The sequence below is a fragment of the Cavia porcellus genome, unplaced genomic scaffold (assembly GCF_034190915.1).
Source record: "Cavia porcellus strain 051 isolate PalLab524CR breed Dunkin Hartley unplaced genomic scaffold, mCavPor4.1 scaffold_2, whole genome shotgun sequence".
NCBI lineage: Eukaryota > Metazoa > Chordata > Mammalia > Rodentia > Caviidae > Cavia > Cavia porcellus.
The window spans coordinates 15,156,612-15,180,212 of NW_026947485.1; the positions used below are offsets into that span (position 1 = coordinate 15,156,612).

Consider the following 23,601-nt stretch of genomic DNA (forward strand, 5'->3'; position numbering starts at 1 on the left):
AATTAATATAATATTGTATAGTCAGACTTTTATTTTGTTTATGTATTTTATAGCATGCAGATTATATCATTAACATAGTTTTAAAATAATTATATCATTTCATCCTTGGATAAGCCATATTTTATTTACTTCTCTATTAGTTTGCTTGAGATATTCACAAAATTTTCAATATATATGTATATGTGTATACTTGCTCATTTTATCAATTACTTTATTTAAAAATCTATCTGTAGAAGAGGAGAGACTCTTTCTTTTTTTGTAAGAAAGTGTATTTCCATAAAAGTCATAGGATTTAGAGTTCCATAACTAAGATTATGTACTTTTCTGTTCTATTATATCAGCTATGTTTGTAAGACAATATACTATTTTCTTTCTGTTATGTCATCCTTCACAAGCTAAAAGTTTGGGTCTTTGATGATAAGCTCCCTAAATTCTTTTCTCTCATCACATAATGTGTCACAATGCTATAATTTACAATTAGTATCCACTTATAATTCACTATTCACCTTTCATTCATAAATTGTTCAACAACCTCTCAGCCTATATATCCAAAAGCAAATAAACATATAATGAATAAATAAGAAATAATAAAACAATCCTTACAAAAACAGTAAGATATTCTTATTCTGGTTTCTTAATCTTCTTTGTTATATTAAAATTAAAATCTCCTTGAATACAGAAAAATTCAATTCGATTAAGATTACGAATAGGTAGCAACTTAAAGTAATCTAGGTAGATTCTAAGAAAAGGCATAATTATTGTTCAAAGAGTTAAAACATGCTAAAAATAATTTGACATACTTTTGAAGTGTTGAAAGAAAAAGTTAAAATTTTTAACCACTTTCTATACAAAGCATACTAGACCATCTAGATGCTCTTTGGATAGGTAATTAATGTCAAATGAAGCGCATTACCTACTTGCAAACGGTGAAATGAGATCAATCAACACTCGGAAAGCATGGAGTTCACCAGCCTGCTACGAAGACTCGCTACCTGTGCTAATTGATAAAATTTCCCACACAGTATCTTACAGAAATACTAAATTCTCAAGACCATGTTTTAAAAAATATTAAACTTATGTTTTTGGTCTTAGAACTAGTAAAACATTAAAATAATTAAATTATTCAGGTGATCATTCAATAACAAAAACTGGATTAAGAAATTTCCATACTCAAATATTGCAATTGAGCTTTACATAATGATTGTGGGATTTCAATGCTTAAATTCTTCCTCTATCCTCTTAAAACTAGAACCATCCCTATGCACATGCTTTTATAATCATATTTATTATTGGAACATAAAATATGAGAGTCCTTTCTAAAATACATATATGTATATCAAAACTCATGAAATATAGGTAGGTTAATACATGATGTGAAAAATATTTCCCTTCATCCTAAAAAAGGTATAGCACTGAACTGCTGCTGCATATAAAAATAATAGTAGTTTGCTGAATGCAAATTGATAGCTTGGTCCAGCTCATGAATCAAAAGCCAGTCTGTATAAATATTTTTGTTCATTAAAAAGAAAAAAAAAAGAATATATTTCCAAGTAATTTTGTACCTCTGACTCAAATTACTGATTCAAGTTATAACAAACAAATAGATTTACACTACTAATGTGGACAAATGGCATTAACCACTAAAATCAGTATCTCAGCACTTTACATGCCATACAGTCTCACTACAATAGACATAATGAGATAGTATAACAAGATTGGCCTTCACGTAATATTTTTATCGATTTGCTTTTTTTTAAAGACATAAGTGATGGAATATTTACATATCTGATACACTTTCACGGTTATATTCACAGTGCAATTATTCCAATCACCACTATGAATTACACAGCAGACACAGGGGCCTCACAAGAGCTGCACACTAGACCAGACACATTGAGGGTCATGTGGGAGTCCCAAGCTCCTAGCTGTCTATTCTTTTCTTTCCCAAAGAAGACAGCATAGAGAACATGACTGTGTGAGAGAGATATTAATCCTGTAAAAAACTTTGCACCCATTTAATTGCATAATAAAATGCAAACTGATCTCAAATCATTATTGGTAATTAATTCCTTACTACATGCTTCAGAACTAATAACAAAGTCACATTTTTAACACTTCATTTCACAATCACTATCCTCACCTGCCAAACACAGTTAAAATGAACTAACACTTTAATCTGGACTTCACCAACAAGTTGATGCAAGAATATATTTCATCTTATTTATGCAAGAAAAATAAAACTGCTATGAGGTAATTTATTTTATTTTCACTTTCAAGTTTCTACTAGATTTTCTCATAACAGACACTTCTGCTACATTATAAATGACATAAAATAATTTCAACATTTTCAGTCTTTGCCTCTCCTTTGGTATATGTCATAAAGATTATATTTATCCTTGATTACAAGTCATAGGCAAGTAAAGGCCTTAAAAGTTATTTTTTTATATTTGTGATTAGAAAACAGATCTAGGAGTAATCTAATATTTCAGCCTACATATCATACACTTATTCAACCTAGCTCTGCTGTTGTATGTTATCCAAATTTTGAAAGCAGTTGCTTCTTTACTGACAATATTACTGAACTTTCATGCATGCTGTATAAAAGAAATCATTTAATTCTAATAAAAGTTCACATTTAATTTTAGATAATGACATGAGCATAAACTTTTTTTACCTATACAAGTGTTCTCTACTATACTGTACAGACATAATAATATAGATATGAACAGCTTTCAGAAAATCTAATCTAAGGCCAACCTTTCAAACAGACTAGATAATTGGGATTCAGTTACAGTTTCCACTAAGAGATTAGTTACTTTACATAATGAGCTACTATAGAAATTCATAAACAGAGAAGTTTTTATATACATTGAAAATGAAAAAATCCATATAGTATGTGATTAGTCACATATTTTATGAACACAAGCATGGAATATGGTATGTCTGCCTCCCTTCTATGAATTAAAATACTAAAAATATTACTCAAATGAGGGTGGCAGAACATGCCACCCCAAAAGTTGCTACTCTGCATCTTTAAAGTTTAAAGCACTTGGAAATCATTACCTGCAATAAGAACACACTATTTTCACCTTTTCTTCCTGAAAATGTCAGATAAATAACTAGTGATTGCAGCCCTCCCTCTAGTAGAAGACAAGAAACATTCCTTGATGGGGAGTCATAACTAGAGAATTCAGTAAAACACACCTTGTTAAAATAATCCTGATCTTCCTTTATCCTCTTAAACAATTTACTTTTCCACAATTACCTCTCTTTTCAACCTTACACAAAACTAGGAAGGTTTGTCACATCTTTAGGCCTTCATTTTTTTTCTTCATTTCTTTATGAGAACTCTTATTCCATGTAAAAATTATATTAGATTATATGCTTTTTTTCTCCTTTCATCTGTCTTTGATCAATTTAATTGTCAGGTCAAAGTGATACCCAAGGAGGACAGAAGTAAAGTTTGCCTCTTCTAACGCTTAGCAGTATCATCACTATTAGTCTTGTGTCTTTAACTAATGATTTAGAAAAATTGATGCCTACGTTTTTACACATTATATCTGCTAATCATTAACTGAAAACATAAACTACGAAGCATTCATACTGGGGAAATAAAGATCTTCCAAGAGGGACCAGTCAGACAGCTGGAAGCTGCTTTTAGTGCAGACATATACTTGGTACTCAACTGCTTTGAAACTCATCTAATTTAGTACTCGACAAAAAACATGCTGTGCTGGCAGTGGTTTGTATGGGACTTGATCTATAAGTAAGAACATATCAGAATCCCTTGTCTCCTGACTCCTTACCCTTTCCAGCCAGAACAATTTGTTTACTCACAGTTTTTGGACTCTTCACACCAACTGAACCAATTAGCGATGAGAACAGAGGCACCAATGCCCTGTGTTGGATTCCCTGGGTTCTTTTCAACACGTACACACACATACAACTGTAACATCTTATATATCTATCTATGATATTTAAAAGAATTATTCAGATGTGATCCATTCACTATAAAATTTCCAATCTGTCTTGGCCTAACTACCCGAATAAACTACCAGACTTTACTTTTGTTCCCACATTTGAAATCATATTGAACTGGCAATGGGATGACAGTTGACTTACCGGCCCAAAAGAATTACTGTCGAAACTGTGTCCATGATGATCACCTTCAACCCAGATATGACCACGGGGAACTTTGACATACCGGTTTTTGTGTCCTATGGTTCTAGGAACAAACAAAGTGGACATTGAGGCAAGGATGGAAAGAAAATCTATCAGCTCAGCATACAAACATAGGAAGGGTAGAAATGATTTAAAAAGAAAAAGAGGAAACAGATTTGAGTCATTTGTGGGAAAATGGCTGTACCTTACTGTTAAGTGACCATAATGTTAAGTGAAATGAATCAAACCCACAAAAGTATCACATGCTTTCTTTTATATGAAAAATATAGATAAAGAACAAAACAAAAGGCAGATAAAAGGAAACAGGGAAATAGATGTTTTTCAAATGGAAAGAGGACAAAAAGTGAGAGGAAGGAGGAGGGATGAGAAATGAAGAACATGAAAAAAAATCAGATATACATGCATCAACTTCCTACAAGGAAAGTAATTATCATGTACTCAAACATGTCAAAATAAAAACAAAAATGTTTAAAATGATAGAAAAGATAAAAGACAGGCTAACTGCATAACTGGTCCATAATTTCATTTTTAAGTAGGATGTAGTTAGGTCACTATAAACCTATTCACATTATTTTTTAAATTTCTAGAAGTAAGAATTTTGTGCTCAAATAGAATCTACCAACAGTAAATATAATGTTTTGCTAATTAACTCTAATATTTAAATATGTATTTATAAAACTCAATAGATGCTAATAAAACACAGATGTGTTTATTTTATAACATTTGCTTGTATGTACATATTCTTTCCCACATACTCCTGGACAGCTGCAATCTTCATTTTTCAATTAAACTTCTCAAACTAACAGACAACACTTTATAACCTCTTACTCTAAAATTCAGGATTTATAAGAAGAAAAGACAAGATCTAGTTGACTTTTGTCAGAAAAGCATCATGTGAAAATTTTGATCAGCACTCAAATAATCTTAAAAGCAAAAAAAAAAAAACAATTTTGAATTCTTTAAAGATCAGTAGCAGATGATACCCATCTAACAGAACATTCTAATTCTTAATGCTGGCACGGAAAGGAGGAGAGGCTGTCACACGGTGTCAGGGGCAATATAAAGTGATACAACCTTTTAACCTCTTTGGATCTATTTTGGTAAATTTTAAGAAACTAAAATGTTCATGCCTTTTGAATTAATTATTCTACTTACAGAAGTCTAATCTAAAGAAATAATCAGGAATTTGGACAAACATTTGTTACCAGAAGTATTTAATCTGTGACTTTGATAACCCCACCCTCTTCCCAAATCATATTACATAAATGTTCAACAATACAAGATTGGATAAATAAATTCAAATACAACAATTTTTTAAAAAGATGTTAAATTAGAACAAAACACTATCTCAATTTTGGAATAATAATTGCTTTTTTAAGCAGAGACTGCTTTGCTTTTTCTTTATTTGCTCTTGAAAGCACCCTGGAAAAATGCTCTCCTAAAGAGAATTTTCAATGAATGTTTACTGAATGAATGAATGAATGAATGAATGAATAACACTCCCAAGTTAATGCATGTAGAAAGTGAGCACTCCAGTCTCTTCTTTGTTGTGGATTCCCTGTAAGATCAGTTTCATTTGCAAGTTGTCTATATGCAGAAGAATACATAAAAAAAGAAAAACTACACATAAATTGGTGCTATAGAAATTGGAACTATTCATTATCTAGATGGTTTTTAATTTCCAAGATAATTTCAATGTTGAATTACTTTGCTTTATATCAGTAAGTCATTCATGCAAGTAAGCAAAGTTGTGGCCATTACAACCCCAGAGTATGTTAATGACTGCTGTTTATTTTTAATTACTATTGAAAAGAAGGTTTTCATCTGTTCAGAGAAAAGCAAAATCAAGTTGAATATATTTTACCTTCATAGACTTTGCAATATAATCATTCTATTAAAACCAATTAGTTCTTGACATCATAGCCACTTTTATCATGAAATTCTCTGTGAACTAATATTCCACAATGAATATTAATGACAAAGAGAAGCCCCTTTTTCTTAATTGTTAGAAATGCATAATCCCCAAATAAATTCAAGTGTTTGTTCATCTTATTCAGCTGGTATTTTGGACACATATTTGGAAAGAAAACAATTTCCAATTTTTTTCTTTTCAAATAACCATTCAAGGATCATAGGTATGTGTATGTAAGAAAAGCAGACAGAGTTTGTTACTATTGCAGAGTTCATGAATATACAACATTATCCATGGAAAATTGTGAACAACTGTGTGTGTGTGTGTGTGTCTGTGTGTGTGTGTGTGCAAATGTGCATACGTTCATTGTCTAGGGCTGTCTCACCAGCCCTGTGTGTGAATGTGGGTTAATGTGGATGCAGCAACCTTCTAACTGGTGTTCATATGCAGAGCGCTGGATTGGGAGGACAGCAAGAAACCCAAAGCCTCTGAGCCTCTCTTGCCTCTTCCTTCTTGAGTCTTTCAATTTAATTTAATATGAACTTCTTTCTTAGGAAAGTTTTCAGCAAGGAACCAACATTGTCTCAGCTCTCACAGCAACTTCAAATGTTCCATAGTTACTACCTAGAGTGCTAGGTAGAGAATTCTGGTGACACTGAGAATTTTGTGGGTGAGGGACCTGATTGATTGTTCATGTCTGCACTGGGCTCAGACATGGCAAGGGACAGCATTCCTAAGTATGGTCACCTAGTTAACAATGATAATATGAATAACAATAATGATAATTATAGCACTTCTCTCAACGGCACATTTTAGGTGTGCTCACTTTGATTGTGGGAGAAAATATTTTTTAAAGTTATAAAGCAAATCCAACACAAAATCATTTCTACAGTTAAACGGTAGAATTTAAGTCAAACTTAGTTTCTAGACACTAGAGAATGACATAAAAGCCAGACTGAGTTTCAATGTGACATGAAACAAGGAGTCAAGATACTTTTGAAAGAAAACAATGGTATCATAAAAGTTCCAGTGACGACTGTACATTCCCTTGTGCTGCCTATTTCATCTAAAAAATGTAAGAAAATCCTTTATCCCGTTATTTTCTGGCCACTTACAATGCTTTATTTCTCTATATGGTACCTCCCAACACTCAATGTGTGTCTATGGGTTTGCTTATTCTCTACCTCTCTCTACTAGAATGCAATGTTCAGAACTTTGCCTTTCTCATTCAGTTCAGTAGTAAACCCAGAGCCCAGGGAAATACATTGCACAAAGTACTCAACAGATATTTTTTAAATCAATGAGCACATGAATGAATAAATGGAGTGAAAAATTCTGCAAAATTCAGTGCAAAATACACAGATTGTAAAGACAGACTATTTCAGTTTTATTATTTATAATATTATTCACAATAAACTTGTGCAAGTTACCAGAATTTGGCCCAGCTTTGAAGGGAAAGACGTGAACCCTAACTAAGTTGAGAGGGAAGTTATTCATCAGATGAACATCTTACAATGGGGAATATCCTGTGTTGTCTTTTATATCAGAATTAATGCTTCGAAGCTTATGTGATCTTGGGAAACTTGGCAACTCTAGGCATCAGTTTCCTCATTTATAAAACTAGGCAATTAAAGAGTATCTAACTCAAAAAATCCATCCAATAGATAAAAGCAGCATATATTACTCACCTGATAAATAGATCTTCTTATAGTCAAGAATGGTTCTAAGTGCAGCTTTGAACATAGTTCTGATACATAGTAGGAAGACAATAAGTAGTGGTTATTATTCTATTGTCTTCCTTAGTCCATTATTTTATTTCATTTATGATTCAGAATGTGCTCATCTCTATTCACATCATATTTCATATCCATTCACATCAGTCTCTTTAAAATTACCTGAACTACACTTCAATAGTTACCCCCACAGTTGTGCGATGGCTGTGGACTCTGTTTAATGATACAAAGAATATTTTTCTTTTTATACTTATTTCCTTCTGAGACACTCTAACATTTATATATAAAAACACTGATAGTGCATATTCAAATATGCAGAGTAGTAGATGGGAACACAATATACTTGTGATTTCACCTACTACTCTTTTGTATTTTTAAATTTTGCTAAGCTCCACACTAGACAGGTATGAAAGATTTCTTTGAGCTGAAGAACTCTGGTAAAATTCATGACATTTGCATAACACATATTCTGTTTCTTAGGCATCAATCTAATTTTACCCAAAGTAGCTTTAAAAATATGATGTTAAAAATATGATAAATATAATGTTTAAAAATCTGATGTTAAAATGTTGGTGGGGCTGGGGATTTAGCTCAGCGGCATAAGCACCTGCCTTGCAAGCGGGCGGTCGTGAGTTCGATCCCTGGTACCGATAAAAATGAAAAATGAAAAAAAGACCAAAAAAAAAAAAAAAAATGTTGGGCCACTTCCTTTTAGGACTGCCAAAGAAATATAATGCTCTTAACAGAATTTCTCAACAGCAGGAATGTTAAACAGCTTTGTTCTCCTGAATTCACATAAAATGAAAGACAAGATAATCCTTTAGGTGATTTAACAGTTAAGTGGAGTGTCAGATTACAAAGCTGTATGTATCTATGGCTTGCAAATAATTTCAGTCTTGACAGTCAAAAATGAGTTGTGGATGGTTTTCTAAACACCTGTTTTTAAAAAAAGGTACTAGTTTTATCATGACAAGTCACATAGGTCTTACAAATGGAATGAAGAACAGCTGCCTCCAATTTGAGTTGACCTTGAAAACAGTGATTTTAAGTTTCTGAATCTTTCATGTGTCATCATAGAATTCAAAAGTACTGTCCATGTAATTCTTGGGAGCACAAGAAGAAAATAAAATCTTATTAAAAGTATTTCACGCACACACTATTCATTTAGGTAGCTTGATTTAATGATATTCATGATTGATTACAGGTATTCGTATTTATTTTTCAAACCATTCTATGGATTTTCCTTGCAGTCCAAAGCAGTGGCTGCCCTGAGGATGTTTACTGCTCCCTGCATCTTAAACCCCTGAGTTTTCATTTTCCTGAAGTCACTGGGAGTGGAAAGCTCAGAGCATACGGAGATCAGGAGTAAGAACAAGGTCTCTACAGTGTTAGAGAGGTAGGATCAGGAAAAAATAAAATCTATTATCAGGAAAGGAAATATAGAAACACTTGCCTATCTAGTGTTAGACTCTGAATAAGAAAACAATTTTCCTTTAAGAATCCACATTCTAAAAAAAAAAAAAAAAAAAAAAAAAAAACAACAACAACAACAAAAAACCCAATATTTAAAAAAGGGCTGGAGATTTAGCTCAGTGGCATAAGCACCTGCCTGGCAAGCACAAGGTCATGAGTTCAAACCCCAGTACCAAAAAAAAAAAAAAAAAAAAAAAAAAAAACCAAAAAAAGCCACATTCTGTTCTTTAGTGAGTTTTGGTTCAAATTCACACTTATGTGGTAGAGGAAGCATAAATCTCAACTTTAATTGGCCCTGGGCTCCTCGCAGAGGCAAAGATAAATTTCTTCAGCGTTATCCTTCAGATTGGATTTTCAAATTTTCTATAAATAAACCCTAGTTCAAGGATAAGTCCCCGATCCAAAGTAACAGATTTCATGTGGAAATAGTTACCATTATTGAGTCAGGACAAAGACTAAAGAGCAGAATTAGATCTTCCAAGGACTTCAAATACTACACTTTTCAAATACATAGTATAAATTTATATATTTAAATATTATAAATCATAAATGAAATTTAAAACATAAAGAATATCATATTTAAGTGATATGAAAAAGAACCATAAAGAACATTAAAAAAGTGAAAATATGTAACTAAGCAAAAAAATAAAAATAAAAACAAGTTACTATGAGCTAGAGGAAGAATTGGAATATATATTTTAAAAATTACTTAAGATTCAGTTTAGAAAAACAAAGAGATGGAAAAACTGAAAGATGCTAAACAGAAACAGAAAACATTACAAGAAAATGTGACATCATCTATCAAAGCACCAAAGAAAGAGAATATGAAGAAACAAGGATGCGGTGATCTTTGAAGAGACAGTGAGAGGCTATTTTCCAGGACAGATGAATGTTCAGTTGCACACATTACAGAAGTACAGTGAATAACAAGATAAGCAATCACAACTTAGCACACCGTAATGAAAGTGTAGAACACTGAAGGGGTGCCCTCAAAATTCCCAAAACTCTGAAAACGTCCCAGAGGGGGAAAAAATAAATAAAAAAAGATATTTTCCTTTTAAAGAAAGTAACAAATAAATTAACAGCAGAGCTCATTTGTTGGGATATAATTTACATGAAATATAGTTCTGTGATTTTGAAGTATATAAAGCAGGGTCACTGTGGAGACCAAGGTAGTAAACATTTGAGTCAAAATTTTCAAGCCTCTCTACAGGCAAATCTGTTCCCAAGCTTTCCTGTGGCTCTATGGACTCAGTGCTGTGCTGCTTCCTGTCACCAGTTATGCCTTTCATTGAATTTCATATAAATGGAATCATACAGTATGTATTCTGTTATTTCCGGCTTACTTAATTGAGCCCTGTGCTTTTGAGATCAGTCCACACTGCTGCTTACATTAGCAATTTGCTAACCTGATTTTTCTTACTGGGATACTATTCTATGTATGTGCAACAATTATTAGTCAAGGTTCACAGAACCTTGGGCTGTTTCTAGTTTTTGGTTTTTATCTAAAAGCAGCAATGAACAGTTGGGTATAAGTATTTATGTGGACATACATTTTCATTTTTCTTGGGTAAGTAATCTGTGAGTTAAGTGTGACTGTGTCATACATTGCAACAATTGGAGTGTTGTCCCCTTCAAAGTTCATACAAAAATATAATTGCTGTTAACAGAATTAAAGGTGATTAGGCTTTTAGAACTCATTCTCTAGAACAGATTAAGAAGACCCTTGTCCCAGGAGCAGGTTCATGATAACAAAGGAGCTGGCCTCCTCCTCACAGCTTCTCTCCCGACTCTTCCTCCCTTCCGCTCTACCCCTTCCCCATCCTCTCTGTGCTTTTCAGCCATGCAATGCCGTCCCCCATTTTATGATGCAGCAAAAGGAACCTAGCAAGATGAATCTCCTTCATTTGGGCTTCCCAGCCTCCAAAATACGAGCAACGACCCAGGGGCAGAATAGCAGAAATGCTATTCTGTTACAGCAGCACAAAATGGAATAAAATACATGGGCAGCGAATGCTTAAACTGCCAAATCACTTCCCAATGTAGTTGTACCAGTAATTTGTAAGAATTTTAATTATTCCACATCTTGTCAACACTTGATATTAGTGCTCTTTCTAATTTTAGTCATTTCAGGGGATTATAGTACTTTCTGTTTGTATTTCCATAATGAACAATGATTCTGAGCATGTTTTTTAATACTTATTATTTGCAAGTCTTCTTTGGTGAAATATTTATTCTATTTTTAAGAATTACATTTAATGGCATATCCTATTTAATCTAAGAAGTCTTTATATGATCCACTTACTAATCTTTATCAGACACATGACTTTACAAATATTGTGTACTATTCTCCTTTGTATTTGTTTCCCAGCAGTACTAAAGATCCTTATCAGTTTTTTTCTCCAAAGATACTTTCAATTTTGATAAAATTCATTAATCAAATTTTTTTCTTTTATGGTACTTGTTATATGACACAAGAAACCTGTGTTTAGTTCAAAATCTCAATGATTTCTCCTGTTTCCCTTTAGTTTTAGAGTTTTAAACCTCTTGAAAACATTTATCAGCTTTATGTCATAGTACAAGATTCATTTTTTACAAATGCAGATCAAACTTCTCCAGCACCATTTTTTGAGACTACCATTCTGTGTTTGAATTACCTTGGCAACTCTGTCAAAAATTAATTTATCATGTATGAATGACTATTTCTGCACCTTTATTTTGCTGCAGTGATATTTATTCCAATATCATGTTGCCATGATTTGGGGGGAAATCAGGTAAAGTGAGTCTGCCAACTTTGTTTTACTTCTTTCCAAAGCACTTGGGCTTTTTTAGTTTCTATGCATTTCCAAATATATTTTAAATCATCTTTCCATTTCTGTATAAAGTTAGCCTGCTGGGAGTTTGATGAGAACTGCATGGCTCCTATAGGTAAACTTGGGTAGAAATGACAGCTTCACAACACTGAATATTCCAGTTAGTGAAAATGGCACATTGCTTCATTTTTAAAGGTCTTCTTAACATTTCTATCAGTTACTTTATGAATCTGACAGAAAAATTCTCTTTTATTTCTTGTTAAATTAATATCTCAAAGAGTATATCATTTTTCAAAATACCATGATTCAAAATATTGGTAAGAAATTCAGTCAGTGAAATATATAATTAGATGATCTAAACGATCATAAATGAAACTTAAAAAACTAGAAACATTTGCAAAATGATAATTGATAAGTAGGGTTATACATCAACAAATGACTGTCAAATATTGCTAACTACAAAGATTTTTGAACAGTGACAATTAGTCAGAAAAGGCACGAATATTTGAATCAAGAAATGAACAACTGATCAATGCTAACAACTTAAAAGCTACTATTTAATTCAAATCATATTTACAGAGGAAAAGACATGTTTCCCTTAAGGCATGATTTCCTTGAGAAACAGCATCATGAAATAAGGAAAATATTTCATAAGTCACTTTCTAATGAAAATATACAATATGCAAAAATTAAATATATTTAAATTAATTTTAAAAACATTGTTATTTGTATTCTCTTAATTAATTTAAATGCTAGCATAATATATACAATATTATTTTACGTAAATCAAACTGAGTCAATTTTTTTAAATAGCACAAAATACTATTATACTTTCAGTAAGATTATAGATATTATACTAGCTCACTGGATATGAAAAACTACAAATAGTAAAGAATGTATACAACTTGCATTAATTTAAAATTAGTTTTTGCTAAAATGATTATTTATGGAATAAAATGTTAAAGGTGTAAAACCATAAGGAATTGCTTGCTAAAATGAACTTTATCATGAACAGAAACAGTGACTCATGTCGTTATTTCATGCATGGCTTCCTATAAAACCAATTTAAATAAAACAGTAAACTTGCAATGAAGCCTTATTTTTTAAATCAATATTTATTATAAATGATATTGTACTTGTTTACAAAGTCCTATCTAGAAATAATTTCCTAGATGTCTGCATCATTCATCATGTAGTTTTAGTTTGTGGGTCTTTTTCACATTCTAGTTATATAGAAAAAAACCACATGTCACTTGTTTCTGTTGTAAGGCCCAATAATGGTTAAATATTTGAGAAACTATATAATCTTCCATCTTTTTGTTCTGATTTCAGTCTTACAAATTTTAGTATTAAAGATTATGCTATATTTTTTATTTCTTGCAAATTTTCCTAATAATACAAAAGGAATGCTTCAGAGCTAAAGAGCTCATTAAACAATTAATATTCTTTTAAAATATTTTTTTTAAAGCCAGGCATGCTTGTGGAATCCAGTAATCCCAGCACTCAGGGAGGTTAAGTAGGAGGGAGGATCATGGCCAGCCTGGGCAATTTATTAATTTAGGGAAAGCAGTCTCCAGAGAAAGTAAAAATCAGACAAGAAGAAAGAGGAAGCAAGGAAGAAAGGAAGGAAGGAAGGATTAACAAAATTAACAAAATCTCTCTGATTAACCAAATTAACAAAATCTCTCTGATTGGGTATCTACCTCAGTCTAGCAAAAGCAATTCTGTTTCACCTTTATCAAAAAATCATTCCGTTAGATAATAGAAACTTATAATTATATTCTCTTCATGGTTACAAAGTATGACTTTGTTTAAGAAAAACGAGCTTACCAAGTAACTTCTACATCCATCTAAACTCTAGTTTGCCATTTATTGCCTTGCCTGGTTATGTGTTAATATTTAGAGATACGTCCTGCAGCTGCACATTTATTATTAACAGATCTTTTCTCCTATAAATGATCAGATTGACCAGAATACCCCAAAAGATAAAAGATTTTGGAATTAACCATTCACAAATCAAAATTTTGCATGATCTGCTGCCATATGGGTTGGATTTTCAGCATTACAATATTATCATTAATCTTTAAATCATTGTCCAGTCTATGATTTCCCTACAGATTTAAAGAATAAGATATTCAGATTACAAATACTTATTACTTATCTTCATAACCGGGTTTTCTAAAATGGTCCAATCATGTATTACCATACAATTTTTTAAAGGAAAAGAGATAAATATATTTATTTTTTCCTCTCAATTTTTAATTACCAGAATTTTGGGGGGGTTAATCATTTGTAGCAGGTATTTATGATGGTATGCCTTACCCAATCTCAAAACATCTAAAAAGATATTCCAGAGAAGTTGATCTCTAAAACTAAAAGATAAAGAGACTTAGAAAAAAAAAAAAACCATTGGAAGCAGATAAAGTACATATTTCAAGGCAAAAAGTACATTACAAGTTAATATTAGCAAATCCCTGACCTCTGTGGTTTGGCACATCATATGATCAGATTATATGATATACATATAATACTATACTTCAAAAAGATTACAGATCTTCACATCCAGACTGATAACTGCCAGGTTATTTTTGTAAATTGACAAAGGCACAGAGTTATACAGAAAGTGATACATTTATTTCTTAATCATAATGTATTATAGAACATACAGTATGTCATTGTGGAAATCAGTGTGGAGATTCCTCAAAAAGCTAGGATTACAGATTCCATTTGACCCAGCTACTTTGCCTCTGGGTATTTTCCCAGAAGAATTGAAAATATCATACCACAGTGATATATGTGCACCCATGTTTACAGTAACACAATTTGCAATAGTTATATCGTGGAAACAACCCCAGTGCCCATCAATCAAGTAATGTATAAAAAAGTTGTGATAGTTTTATATAAAGGAATATTACTCAGCTATAAAGATTGTGTGCAGACTTTTTTCTCAGTACATAGATGTGATTTGAGACCATACTCGTAAGTGAAATAAATCAGACTCACGTGTGTAGATACCATATTGTCTCCCTAGTGTAAGAAACTGAAAAAGCATTTACAATCCAAAATCTACAATAAATTCTGTATAAGGGTAAGAAACTGCTCAAAGGGAAAGTTAATTGGGATAGGGGAAAGAAGGGAAGAAGGAAGGGAAAAGACATAAGTTTGTAGATATATATAGATATATATAGCTATAAGATAGCTAAAAGGATTATACTACTAACTGTATTAGTTATTGAAAAATAACAGTTAATACTCACATGATTAGATCAGTTTCACATGTCTAAATCTGTTAACCTAAGCAACCCTTTTGAAGGTAACAATATGTAATATTACAACCATTGTCAAATTCCTATCATCTTGTTTTGTAACCTTTACTGTTATTGTATTGGGTTTGTTGCTGTTTGTCTCTCTTTTTCTTTTCTGTGTCTTTTTTCTCTTAAATAAAAAAAGAACACACAATATGGAACTCATCCGCTAATTTATAAGATGTTACTCTTTTGATATAAACCCGTAAGTTGAAGCTGAAACGTATTCATGCTGCAATGTCTGGAGCTTTCCGTTTTAGTTTCTTTACCCTGGAGTAAACTTTACTGGTACTTAAAGATATTTGTGACAAAATCTGAGTGCAGAATCTTTCTACACTATGCAAATTCTTCCCCAGGCTTTCACAGCTGCCTTACCACATTTGACAGCCATTTAAAAAAGAAAAGCTAAGCTTTCAAAGTACTTGGTTGCTTTTTTTAAAGCTTGTATTTCATCAAAGCTTATAATATTTGATTAAATTAAATATGTACAGTAATAGGTACAACTAACACAAACATGTTTGGGGATAATCACGACGGACAATCAAAACTCCTTTGCAAGCATACATTTTGGTTGGTAGCACAAAAGAACACAGTATGTGAGGGAGAAACCTCTCAGCTATAAATGTTCTAGATCACAAGGCTGAGAGAGTGCTTTTCAGAAGGAACACAGCTTGAGTTAATCAAGCTGGTCTGTGAAGGGTCAGTTTAGAACAGTAGTTTAGTACAAAGAGGCAGACGAAACGCAAGCTGGGCAAATGCAACCTTGGTGAAAACTGAGGCTGGAAAGAAAATAGGGAGCTTAATGGAAAGTCAGAAAGAGCAGGTGCAGGAGTAAGACTAGCTCGGTTTCCATGCCGTCTCTACTCAGCCACGTGACCTTGGGCCAATTACTTAACCCTTATTTAGTGACTGAGTTAAGCTACAGTTTTTCTGAGAAAGATACTAACAGTCTTCGTCATCCACCTGTTAAGTTTACATGAGTTCATACTGTAAAAGGCTTAGAACAGTGCCTGGCCAACACAGTCACTCAATTAGCAGCAGCTTGATTATCATATCGAAATGAGGTAATCACAAGTCATAGATTCTAGATTTATGGTTCCAGAGCAAAACTGAAAGTTAGCATATATGTAAAATTCTTTTTGAACAGTGCATAGAATATTGTAAATTTTTAAATATCTTTTGTTGTGGTTGCTACAAGCCCTTTAGAAGTTTTAAATGCAGGGATGCTCACGTACCCATTTCAGAAGCTGTCCTGCCAGCAGTCAGACGGAGGGCAAGCGTGGAGGTGAAAACTGCTTACCATGTTTGTGGTGCTGACCAGGACACCCAGGATGGTGGGTACAGGACACACAAGCGTCAAAACTTACGTGTGTGGCAGAACTGACAGTACCTGCTGCTTGACTGAAAATGGCTCAGAGCAAGAGAGAGGAGGTGAAGACACCTGTCATGCATTTTTTTGCTATGTGACTGCTCTCAAATATTACATAGTTGGAAGGTAGTGAGAAGGTCAGAGAAGGTATTTCCAAGAAATTCACAAAAGTGGCTACAAAAGAAGACAAGTTCCTATCTTCACAAATAGTATCTCTCTATCCAGCAACCAGAGTGTCCAGTAGAAACTGACCCCCTTTTTATTAAGCCATCGAGCTTCTCTTTATCCTCCAAAATTATTTATAGTTTCACATTTTGGTGTGAGTGTTCTTTGAAGATCCAGGCATGAGAAATCTTGTGGAATAATTCTTTGAACATCTTTCCTTTAATATCAACTTGGCTGATAACTGATTTAGTGTTCACTTTACTGAGAAAACTCTGTGTAACAAAGTAGACTAGTAAAATCATTATACTCCCTCTATTGAAACGTGAAGGGCTTTGAGGCTGTTTCAGATTTTTCTCTGTATAATCTTGCCTGGAAGTGGGTATTTATTGATACTAAAAATGTATTTAAGCTTTCAAAAAAAAAACTACACATAGGGAGAAACTTAACCATGTTCATTAAAAAATCGTCAAATTCCTTCTTTATTGTGTAAAGCACAAGCTTAATTTTAATAGACAGATAACTAACCTATATTTATGTTTAAATTATTCATGCTAAAAAGCCTCTTAATATACATTTTGTTTCATTTATTTTATTCTAGAATGTGTAAAACAACAGGAACAGCAATATAAAAGAAGAAAGCTGAGCTTGTAGAGTACTAAAAATTCCCAGTTCACAGTTCATTTGAATTAAGAAATATTTACTGAGTGCCTTGTAGGTCCCATGCACTGGAATACAAAAATAAGCAAACACAGACACAGTCCATCCTCTCGAGGAACTTCCAATATAGCGGGAAATAATGGTTATTAACCAAGGGATCACTAAAACTGTAATGCTAAAGACTCTGAAAGAAAAGTATCACAGCTACAAAGACCATGACTTGGTCTGGAAGAGTGATGAGGCTGACACAGACAGGAAAAGGGAATCTCCAGGCAGAACCTGAACACATGTAAAAGTCCAGAGCCCGAAGCAAACCTCAGGCATTTGAGAGACCCAAAGAAAGCCCGAGTGGCACCAAAGTGAGGAGTGGGAGGCACTAGGAAACTGAGTGGGCGAGGTGAGCAGGGCCAAACTGTGCTCAACTTTGCTGGGAAAGCCAAGGCCCTATGTCTGCTGTTGGTTATTTACTGAGCTGTTAGGTGCCTCAAGAAATCGTTTTCTCAAGACATGAAATGATTGTTTGAACCACAAGATATGAGTTCATCTGAGATAAATTTCAAACATTGATACCCTGAAAAGGAGTACCCAGCAAGGGACGAAAATGGAAGCTGGTGGGATAAAGTGAAGCTACTTTTTGGACGTTCATCAAAAAGTCTTCTACAAAATTTCTAAAGGACAGAAAGTCAGAGAACAGAGCAGTCAAATTACTTTACTTCTGTTGTCCAGGAAACACAGGTCCATATTATATTAAGGCAGAGTTTCCAATGAGAAAACATTCATTCTGGGGCCATTTTCTGGTAAACACGTTTCCTTTTGAAAGGCCACACTATGGGCTTAGTATAAGTTGTCCCTTCTTCCAGACCCAACAGTATGCAATCCATCCTTATGTGTCTTCCCATAACCCTCTTCCCATCTTATCCAGCCAGTGCAGAGTCTTCATCTTCCATATTGAGAGAGGCAGGAGTTGGAAAATGTACTTATACACAAGTCAGCTTTCCTGTTGCTGAGACATAATACCCAAGAGCCACAAGTTAAAGGAAGAAAGGCTTAGCTCGCCATCTCAGAAGCTGCAGTCCCTGGTCAGAGGCTTGAGAGCAGAAACCTCATGATGGAAGGGCACGGCAGCACAAAGTGGCTAGTTCATGGTGGCTGGGGAGTACAGCAAGGAAACCATGCCAGAGAGGAACAGGCAAGAGGCCAGATGTAGTAACTAAGGTCAGGCCTTCAAGACCCATCCAGACATATTTCACTAATCTCCTAGGTCTCTCTTAAACCCATAAAATTTACAAATCAAGATTGATGGACACAATCCACCTCTTGCCAACTTCATACTCAAACACATATCCTTAAACCACAATACTCAAATAACACAATAGCAAGTTTACAATTAAACTTAATATAACTATTCTGTGTACATCCAGAAATGCAATAATCCCTTTCTCCAAAGTCTTAACAGTTCCAGCATTTTTTAAAAGTCCACAACTAAGTTCTTCTGAGATTCAGGCAAACCCTTGGCTGTGAACTTCAGTAAAAATAAAAAATAGTTACATAATCTCAAAATACAATGGCACAAGGTAAACATCTCCACTCCAAAAGAGAAATACAGGAGGTGAGAAAACAATTGGAACAAAACAAGTTCAAAGCCTATTAGGGCTAACAGAAATTAAATCCTCAACTCCATATTAAATTCTGTAGCAAGGAGTATCTGGGTGGCCCCATCTCTATGATTTTTCTGGTTGCAACACATACAGCTTCTGTCCTGCACTAGTTTCACTCTCAGGCTGCAGCTTTCCTTGGCAGACATTCTATATTCCTGGCATCTGTGATTTTCTGGAGTCACCACTGTTCTTTGGCTGCCCTTCAACAGTTTTATACACTGCCATCACAAGGGCACTCTGACTGCCCTCCCAGGATGTCCTTTGAAATCTGGGTGGAATCTCCTTGACCCTGCAACCCTCACATACTGCATGACAGTAAAACTAGCATCACATGGAGAGCTCAAAGGTAATCTGCAACTCCAGCAGTAGTAAGGGCCCCTCAGACCACTGCTGCAGCTGCCACTGGGTGCCTGAATGGCTGAGCACTGGAAAGTGACTTCCAGGAAAACAATTCCATAGGAGGTCCTTTCAAGCAGACATCTCAGGGATACTGCACTCAAATGAAATCTTTATACTTTTGTACCCTTGAGCCCACAATGTGTGGGGTCTTCTTGGTTCCTTCAGTGTCCTCAAGTCATTTTTTTCTTTTTGTGCCTGTACAAAGTACTTTATTTTTAATGGCAATAATCTCTAGCAGCCATACATTCTTTAGCTCTAACTTTACACATGATTCATTCTAAACAAGAATTTAAATTTTTCAAAATTTTTATGATCTGCTTTTTGCCCCTCATTCTTATTACACATCTAGTTAAAACTGGCTAGCAGTATCCATGCCACAGTCTAAATATTTAGCCATCTAGACATTTCTTCCACTAGATTAATTAGTCTACCACCCTCAATCTTAGTCTCCTGAAAAGTCTCAGGATACGGGAAAAAGGCAGACACATTTTCTGAAACTGTAACATATACAGCCTCTCACCCAAATGCCAATGAAGTCCTTGCATCTAAGTGAAATCTCTTGAGCTTGGCCTTTACTGATAGCATTCTTATCAGCATTCTGATCTTCTAAGTTCTGACCAGAATCACACATCAGGCTTTGCTTACTGCATTCTAAAGCCTCTATAGCCCACATCTCTAAACTTTTGCAAGCTCCTCCAGCAAACCAAGTACCAAATCCTTCTAAACTACATGGTTAGGGCATACTAACCATTCCACTCTCACTACCAATTTTCTATGATAATTAGCTTTCCCTTTACTAAGATGTAATGCCTGATGCCCACAATTAAAAGGAAGAAATGCTCAATTTAGCATTCAGCTTCAGCAGATTCAGTACATGGTTGGCAGACTTCAAGGCAGAAACATCTTGGCAAAAAGGTGTGGTGGGGCAAACCCGTTTAGCTGATGATGGCCAGAAAGTAGGGAAGGGAACAGTCACAGAAAGGAACACACAGAGCTCATATACGTTACTCAACATCATGGCTCTGCATCTTACCCCGTCACATCCAGAAAAGTACTTTACTAATCTACTAGGCTTTTCCTTATCTACTGAGTTTGACAAATCAGGAGTAACATTCACATTAGTACTCCCACAATCAGTAAAATGTATGTTTAAGGACAGGGAAAAGTGAATGTTTACTATTATGAGATTAAAAAAGAATCTTTAAATTCAAAAAAGTAGGGAAAAAGAATAAAGAATAACATAATTACAGCTATGAGTTTCAAGGAACAAGATTCTAATATGGGCTAAAGTTAACAAAAGGACTACTAAGTGCTGGAATGGCAGGTGAGCTTCTGGCTTAAAGAGGAAGACTAAACAGGATAGGTCACTCTGGAGTAAGCAAACCAAGCATAAAACCACAGGACAAAGGAATGACCCATGCTACACTTGGAATGTAGCATAAAATATTAGGGAAAATTTAAAATAAACATGAATACAACACAGAATTCACAGTGCAAGTGATAATAAAAATAAAATTAGGACAGCAAGATCTTAGAGTGCATTAAACATTAGGGTAAGCAGTCTGCTCTCTTCCCTCTTGACATCTGACATGCACCAGAAATGTATATCAAGTAAAGCAACTTGATAAGAGTGATATTTTAATAAAGTTATTGAATAAATTTTGTAGTCTAATCATTCAGGAAATATTTATTCATTTCCTAGACTATTCCCCAAAATAGTTGTAGATACTAAGATTGTAGACAATAAATCAGTAAAAGATATATTAATTAATATATATGTTGAAGTTTGACACAGGAGGGCAACAGTTTAAAAAGAAAAGAATTGGGGAGACACAAGTTTTTTCATAATCACTGAGTTAAAAGAGAGACATCAAAGCTGACTATAGTTTGAAGTCTGCAAGATAAGGAGAATGTTGGTAACAAGTAGAAAATCGGTTCATATTTGGGGTAAAGATGATGACTCAGATCTATGCAATGTTGAGTTTGAAATGATTTTGTCAAGTGGCAAGGTACCTCTATGAACCAGTAAGTTCTTAAGTGGGACCTAATCTCTCTCTCTCTCTCTCTCTCTCTCTCTCTCTCTCAGTTTACAATGAATTATGAAACCCTGATACCTGGGACACATAATGCTATTGCTCTCTAATGGGTAAAATATTCTGATTTAGAAGGTGTCTTTATGTCAATATTCCATTTGCATGTAATATTAAGAAATTTAATGTAGAAGGTGCTTACTGGAAAAATGGTAAGATATGTGAAAACTAAAACTACCTTGAAGAGAGCCACTTTGTTCTTACATATTTTTGAAGCATAATTATACATTTATAAATATACACAATTTCATATACAAATGCATGACTATATATATACATGTATATGCATATGTGAATACAGTCACATGCACGTGCATACACATTTCTTCCCACAGAGATGAAGATAGTGAAGCTTTTCAGAATTAACCAGGAGAAGATAACCAAATATATTTCCTGAAGACACTGTCAAAATATCCCATCAGTATTCTGCTTGTAAATTTAGAAGGTACTTTTGAATACTTCTGTACTGTTTAAGATAAACCATAAATGGGTACTTAAGTACAGTGAGAAAATACAGATAGCCCTAGGAAAGGAAGTTATTCAACCAAGAACTGCATGTTTTTTCACCCATTTACCAAAACTATTTTGTTTTGTAAGAAGTTTAAGTCTCAGAGACAAGTTATAAAAATGCATGAATTCAAATTCAGCTTTTAGATTGAAATTAAAAATACATTACAAATATAAATCAAAAGACATTAATGTATGTTAAAACTGCCTTTCTCTCTAAGGCATTTTAAGCACTCAGCAAATGTTATTTTAGCAGTCATGCTCTAATCTCAATTATGTGAAAATTATTCTGTCTTCATGGGCACAGAAACAGAAGAACAAGGAATAAATGACTTGCTCCTGTTTAAACAGTACATCAGAAACTGTACAAATAAAGTGACTCATACGCATATGTACAAATGCTAAAGACTCCTAATAAAGGTGGCTAAAAGAGGGTGAAAGGGGGTCTAGGTAAATCCCTGTGAGTGATGTCAGGTATTAAATGTATGTCATTGAAGAGAACTTCAAATGTCTTCCTTCCTCATTTTAACAGAACGTTCCCTACCCTCTGCCTCTGGCAACAGAAACAAAATATTTTCTGTAGTGGGGCCCAGGACATAGCTTAGTGACACAGTGCCTGCCTGTGAAGTATGAAATACTAAGTTTGATTCCCAGTATCTCTGCAACCTTTTTTCTCCTGTAGGTTTATCTATATTTTTATATATGGCTATATATTCAGATATTATATATATATATATATATATATATATATATATATAGAGAGAGAGAGAGAGAGAGAGAGAGAGAGCTATTATAGCTAGCTACTTTAACCTATATAATTCTGCAATTTCTATTCAGGACTCTCTTGAAAATTTGTGTACTTACTTTCAAGCATTTGATAAGATAATAAAATGTATCAAAATGATTGTCCCTATGGAAATCACAGGAAATATATTATAAAATTTTTCCTCCTGGAATGTAGAACTTCCTAGAAAATGACTTTCTATAGTATAGACAATATTGAAAATATTGGGACATCCATGTCCCAAAGTCTTTACCAACAGACTTTGTTCCACCATACAGTTAAAATGTCAAAGAAAAATAAACAAATTAAATAGAAAAATTCCCAGTCACATTATAAATGAAAGAAGGCTGAGTCATCTGGCCCAGTGTTAACATGCAATTTGGCTATATTTATCAGAATTTTATGTCCTAGATAATTTAAGATTCTAGCTGGAAGAAACTACTGCAAAACTACATAATGTATGTGTGAGAGTTATCCTTACAGGATTATTCATGGCAGCCAAACGATTATAAACAATGTAAGTATTGAACAATAAGTGAATGGTTTAAAAATTA

The 23,601-nt window shown here is 33.8% G+C and overlaps 1 protein-coding gene across 3 annotated transcripts in view; it reads right to left on the bottom strand.

Annotated features, from left to right (window-relative positions):
* The window catches only part of Immp2l (inner mitochondrial membrane peptidase subunit 2), an 878,014-nt gene that overhangs the window by 186,781 nt on the left and 667,632 nt on the right, over window positions 1-23,601 (bottom strand). For all 3 annotated transcript variants that reach the window (XM_063238755.1, XM_063238753.1, XM_063238759.1), the window contains one exon: window positions 4,123-4,225. In XM_063238755.1, coding sequence (XP_063094825.1) covers window positions 4,123-4,225 — 103 coding nt within the window. The remainder of the gene's footprint in view (window positions 1-4,122; window positions 4,226-23,601) is intronic.